This window comes from Erithacus rubecula, assembly GCF_903797595.1.
Source record: "Erithacus rubecula genome assembly, chromosome: 14".
NCBI classification, from domain to species: domain Eukaryota; kingdom Metazoa; phylum Chordata; class Aves; order Passeriformes; family Muscicapidae; genus Erithacus; species Erithacus rubecula.
Genome location: NC_136666.1, coordinates 5,467,441 through 5,474,084, shown reverse-complemented (window position 1 = coordinate 5,474,084; position 6,644 = coordinate 5,467,441). Strand labels below are relative to the sequence as shown.

General features: G+C 39.0%; 1 protein-coding gene across 2 annotated transcripts in view; it reads right to left on the bottom strand.

Moving 5' to 3' along the window:
• Positions 1-2,778: 2,778 nt before the first annotated feature.
• The window catches only part of LOC306808062 (protein FAM169B-like), a 35,942-nt gene continuing 32,076 nt past the window's right edge, over positions 2,779-6,644 (bottom strand). For both annotated transcript variants that reach the window (XM_079318211.1, XM_079318212.1), the window contains 2 exons: positions 4,119-4,195; positions 2,779-3,164 (listed from right to left, as the gene is read on the bottom strand). In XM_079318211.1, coding sequence (XP_079174337.1) covers positions 2,943-3,164; positions 4,119-4,195 — 299 coding nt within the window. In that variant the 3' untranslated portion in view covers positions 2,779-2,942. The remainder of the gene's footprint in view (positions 3,165-4,118; positions 4,196-6,644) is intronic.

Below are 6,644 nucleotides of genomic sequence, written 5' to 3'. Positions count from 1 at the left end.
TAAAATCCATATGTTTACTTGTCTTGAGAGCAAATGAAATCCTTTTTTCAGTTGGCACACACCCACCAGATGACTGCTAACATTAATTTTGATGTTTAACATCTTATTTTCAGGCCAGAGTTCAGTGTCTCTGCTTGTAAGAAGCATAGATACAAACTCCCCCTCAGCAGATCTGCCACCCCTCTCACCTCTTTGTCTCCTGAGCAGAACCATCACCGTGTCTCATCATGACCAAAGAGGAGATTTAGAAAGAGATTAAATCTGAGCTTTTGAAAACTTCCCTCCAAAAACTGGAATGTTCTTTCAAGCTTTTGCCAACTTTTTCAGCACCCTGAAACCATCCTATCCCTAAGTAAATGCAGATTTGTTTTAAATAAAAGATCTTCCACTGAGAGAAAAAAATGTGTTTGTGCTGTTAGGTGTGTTTTTTCGACTCTGTTCTATTAAGACAGTGAAAATATTGGATTTGTTTTCACTTCAGACCCTCTTAGGATTCTTCTGATCTCATACACCAGTGCTTCAGACTGCTAAGAATGAGTGCAGGTCCAAGCTTCTGCATTAATCAGATACCCTTAAAGCACTAATACAACCAAAAAAAAGAAAACAAAATCAATATTTAGACTAATTGTCCTGAAAATCAGCATTTCTGAAATAACATGGAACGAGCCTCTGCCCTCTTGGAAGCTGTAGCCCTGGAGTTTAGTACAGCTAACTAAGATCTCAGAATTCCTGTTTCTAATTGTCAAAAGTTTTGATGAGAAGAATGATCTCTGTGATTAGATAGAGAACCAAGCATCTGCCACAACCTCAGCAAATGCACCTTTACTTACTTCAGCTGTCACCATGAGAATTTTTGATACTTAGAATAGAAAGAGATAACTTAGAAAACAAAAACCTAAACAAAATCAAGGAAGGAGATTCATACACAGAGCAAAGAAGTAACTTTTCTGTGAGAACAGTCAGCAGTGGTGGTTAATGTAGCTGTGGATCTCTGGCTAATAGGTAAAACAGAAATTCATTTTGGGGACTTTGAAAAATTTATCCTCTAACTAAAAGTGTCTCCAGATATAGAATAAATTTAATCTAATTAGTCATCTGCTCATTCCAGACAGTACCTTATATTTCTCCTTTATCCTCATGTAAATTCATTTAGAGTTTCCTGGGGCCTTCTTAGATAAAATTTTGTTGAAATACTTAATTCAGATTAAAATTCTTAATGTTCTTCACTGGAACAACCCCAGTTTTCCTTACCCTGCCCTTATAATATAATGTGTAAACTGGACATGAGTTCAGTTTGCCACGCTCCTGCAAGTTCAGCTCAGCTTTCATGAGCAGAGACATAATAATTTTCTATTTTATTTCAAAGCAACTGGCATTGCAACTCTTCACAAATCTACTTTTTTTAAGTATGTATTTAACCATACCTTTAACAAGAATACAAGCTGTTCCACAGGAGGACATGGAGTTTCTAGCAGTCTTCTCAGCATGCTCTTGGTGACTTTTCAACAACCTTAAGATTAACTGACTTTAAAGTTAGTCCTAAATGCACTTTCTTTGCAACAAGAGAACCATAGCAACGTGATTAAGGCTGGCACACGATCCAGTGTTTTAATTCTCTTAGCAAAAACTTGTGAGTTCCAATTATAGCATTTCTTTTATTTTTTATTTTTTTAAGAGATGCTTAGGAAGGTCTGATTTCACTGTGTCTCAGGCATATGGTTTACAGAGCAGCTCAACAGGGAAGGAGTTACTTGGATACATGAATAAATGCTACATTAAATCACAACCTTAAACAAAACCAGGGTGATGGGGCTATGTGCTAGCAATTATGCTGCACAGGGAAAAAATACACATCTCTACAGTGCACATACAATGCTTGCCTACAGAACTGTCTCCCTGGAAATGCTCGATTAGTTTCTGGAGAGAAACAACTACCTCTCCTTGTTCCAAGGAAGCCACTTAAGAATTACAGGCGGCTGGATCTGTTCAGGATTATCAGGAACCTCCTGCTGTTCACCTCTTTGCAAAACCTTCTCTCTGCCACTGGACTAAAGATCTGATCCTTGGGAGTTTCACCTGTAATTCATTAACACAACATTCAGGCTTTTGAAATTCCCCACTTAAAAAAAAAAAAAAAAAAAAAAAAAAAAAAAAAAAATAAAAATAAAAAAATTAATATTCTAACACAGAACCAGCCTGTGGTAAAAGAGAACAATTTCTTTACCAAGCCCCAGCATGATAATCTAGTGAAGGATGTTATATTTCCAAGTTAATTGAAGGCAAAACATACAGAAAGAGAATACAGAAAATAAAATATGCAATAAGGAATCTCATGAAGTTCTACACCCTGAGCTTGCACACAGAATTATCACAGTGCCTGAACTGAAAGGCACTTTAATGCCTGTAGCTTGTTCACACTCTCTCTCTGCACCAAACTTTTTCTGCATGAATGGCCTTTGTGTGCCATCCTGTCCACCACAGGGTTTAAGGCAGATTTTTCTGCTAGAAAAGCTCAAATGAAAGCAATTCAAGATCAATTGTTCACTCTGAAAGGAAGGTTACAACTGTCATTCTGATACCAACGTGTGTTGTGGTATCTCTCTTCCATAATGCAGGATGTGGTTTCCATAGAAATATCTTCTTACATCAGTACCTACAAGCCCTCCAATTATTCCCCTTTGGACACCTCATGCAATCCAATAAAATCTTTTCAGAGCAGGGAAATAACCAGGCTCAGCTACTACTTAATTACTTGGTGAGAAGAAAAAGAAAAGGACACTCAGTAAGCAAAAGCTTTATTTAAAACAAAACATAAAATGAAGAACGTGTGCTGCAAAAAAATTTCATCATACCTGAAGAAATTTCTCCGCTGTTACAAATTAAGAACAGTCAATTATAATTTTTAAGATGATACTGAATTTTTCTGATTTCTGAAATAGCAATTATGGTGCAGTCTTAAATTGTTTGGTGGCCTTGTCTACAACTAAGTCCCCAGGACCTGCTCTTTTCCTGAGTCCTTTATGTTGCTGAGCATCACCTGCACCTTGTTTCAAGTCCTCCTCTTCAGGACCTTGTGAGTTTAGAGTCTCTGCTGCTGCTGTGTCATCTTTTTTCTCCGTGGCATTTCCTGCCACTTGCCCAACCCCAGGAAAGCAGTCAATACCCTGAAATTAGAGCCAAGACAGAAGGAACAGCAAATTATACACAAACAAAATTAACAGTGACTTGATCCCAGTATCAAACACCTCTGTCAGCCATGGCTGCCATAAACGTGCAAGGCAAACTCTGCTGCATGTTTTGTATAGAACAGCTTCATTCCTGCTGCTCTGCCTGCCTTCCCAGAAGTGCCAGCAGAAGGAAAACTGGGAGCACAGGGAGCCTTGGTCTGGCTGGGTGGGCTCTGGAGCTGTGGCCACAGAGTACAGCAAGAGTGTGCACTGCAGGGACCAGAGCCACCACAGCTACCCCAGCACCCAGGGCTGAAGGAAACAAACTGATTTAATTGTGTGGCAACCAAAATGTGCTGGGGAAACAACCCTTGCAGCTCTCTGTTTTGCTTCCACTCATCTCTCTTTTTTCTTTATTACTTGAAAAAGTTTCATTTCTCAGATACATGGCTCAGGCTTCATTTAAACCTCACTGCCTGTTTTAGGCCTCAGTGCCACTAAAAGCTAAACGTGACTAGATCTGCAGCTCAGCAGTGAGATAAAATAATTCGGACCATAAAGAGTTTGGTTTATTCATTCTAAAGGTACACTTAAGCTCCTGCACAGAAAATACCACCAGTGGGGTTCAGAAAGCTATTCCATGTGCAAACCTTGGAATTCACTGTACACCTGCTTGGTTACAGCTCCCTTGTCTCAGTAAGGATGCAACTAAAGCTTTTAGTGAAAACTATTCTGCTTTCTTTAGCTTCTCAAACTATTACAGCTAAATAAATTAGCTAAAAATATCATTTATATGTGTGCACATATATGTGTATATAATATAGCTGTGACTACCTACCTAGATATATGAATCAGTAGTAAAACATATCTGTGGAAATCTCTCATATTTAAACCTCTCTACTTCACTAAAAAGAAAAACAAAGTCATAATATGGCATATTAGTCACTATACCTTATTCATCTGGTCCACATCCGATTGTCTGGGTTTACTGGTTGAAGTCTTTTCCATACAAGAGCCCACTTCAGCCTCTAGAGAGATTGGTGGAATATTTTGCCCCAGAAAAAGATTAAAAAGAAAAAAAAATTATCGTATTTCCATGGCTACTTCTAGGGTTTTTTTTAAAAAAAGAAAGCCAACCAGAAAAAGCCACCTGATTGTTACCTTCAATCCATCTTGCCATGTTTTTGTTAATTAACCAAATCAGGATGCTCCAAAACACTACCACAAAAACCTAAGGGGAACAACTATAGTAGAAACAAAATCTCTGCTAAATAGATTTTTTTTTTTTTTGCTAAAACAAAAGCTCTGCTAAATAGATAATCTGTTCACCTCTTACACCTGGAAAATACATATATCCCTTTCTCCTTTTACTCCAGCCAATCCTGATGAAGGATTATATGCAATCACTTGAAATTTATTTTGATTCTCCTCAGCCTGCTTGATTTTGCATTAGCTTCACATTTACATGCTTTATGTATATTACTAAACTACTTCAAAACTAATCAGTTCACTGCGTGGTAGATTTAGCAACCACGACCAAACCATGTGAAATGATTTCTGTTCCTCCAATCAGCTCCAAAAAGAGAAACGTCACCATGTTCCTGTTGCTGAGACTATTTGCTGAAACTAAATCTCCTACATTTTTCAAACAATATGAATTAATTCAGAATGAATGACTGCAGCTATGTGTGACAACATGCTAAAAAGCCTGATTTTTATAGATATATGTGCATGTGCAGACAGAAATGTGTGTGTGTATACATACCTATGTGTCTGTGCACACACAAATTGAAGTAACAGTTGCAGCAGAGGGCTGCAGTTTATATGAACTGCCACTAGATGCAGCCACACAACCTTGCAAAATTGGAAACTCTGACCTCAGGATTACAGAAACCTGTTTTGGAATATCTATGACTGTAGAATCCTTACAAGAACGTTAATGATATTCAATCCTGTGTACTGGTGTGGGAAAAAAATACATAATATGAGCAAAATATTCAATTTTTCTTCTCAGTTATTTTGTTCCAAAACACGGCATTGCAAATGTCAACAGGAATTTAAGAAATCAGAGCAGAATAAGACTTTTCTATTTCACAGTTGTTGCCATAGATCCTGATTGGAGCTGACAATATTGAATTACATTGTGTTTTGCTTTCTGCATAACAGAGAAAGTAGGAATGAAGCCCTTGTTCCCACGAGATGCCCTAAAGACAGAATAATGGAATCACAGAATAGTTTGGATTGGAAGAGACCTTCAAAGGTCATCTAATCCAATCCCTAGCAACCAGCAGAGACATCTGCTACAGGACCAGGGTGCTCCAAGCCCAGTCCAACCTTAGACACTTCCAGGGATAGGGCTGCTATAGCCTCTATGGGCAGCCTGTACCAGGGCCTCAACACCCTCACAGTCAAAATTTTTTTTCTTATATCTAGCCTAAATCTATCCTCTTTTAGTTTAAAATCATTATCCCTTGTCCTTTTGCAACAGGTCCAGTTAAAATCTTTATCCCCATCTTCCTTACTGTCCCCCTTTAGGTAGTGGGAAGCTGCAGTCAAAGCAGTTTCCCAGGCTCTTGTGTATTTTTTACCAACAGCCATTCTAGTGGAATGATATTTCACCATTCTTTGGGTCATTCATCTGTTTGTTTTTCTAGAAGATGGCAAAAAGAAGAAAGAAAAAAGAAAGCCTCCTCTCCCTCAGGATCTGCTGAGTTTTGATCTGATCAGAGTTCTGCTCAGTTGCCATTAATAAACTTCACTTAGCAAGATTAAAGGAAAGAGCAACACCAGGTTTTGCTGGTTTAAAGCATGAGGAACACAGATATAATGGCTTCAGAGGAACCCAGCCTAGGGCTAAAGTCTGACTTAACTCTCCTGTGGGTGCTGCAGACAAGATGAAACGTGGTGTCTCAACTGAAGGTTCCTGAGCCAAAACAGAGCAGGATGGATGTGGGAAGGCATGGGAGCAATTTGCTCTGGAGCACTCCTTGCTGCACTTCCAGAAAGAGAATGTGTGCCCTTCTTTTGGAACCCAGTGCTTATCACAACTTGTATGCATGCAGCAGAGGGGCCTGTCTGGGTCCTCCAAGCAGGTGAACAGATTACATCAACAACATCCCCATATGAATTGTCAAAAGGTTTCCCTACTCTGTTACTTTTGTGAAGCGGCAGAAAATGCTCCCAGCAAAAAGGACATACCCTGTAGGGGAGTACTTGGAATCTTCCAAAAGCCATAATGAAAACCTTTGTGTTTCCATCCAAGAATGGTATTGGCAGCAATCGAAGGTAATTAAACACACTGCCCACTGGCCATACAAATTTCTTTTTTGTAACAATTTCAGAGAAACAAACCCCTGTCTATAACCCAGACAATGTGTTGTGCAACAGGCATTTTTTTGGGCTTACTTCTACCCTGCTCTAAGTGCACTGCAACAGGAGTTACAGCCACTTTATGCCAAGGCTGTCTTTGTTCAGGAT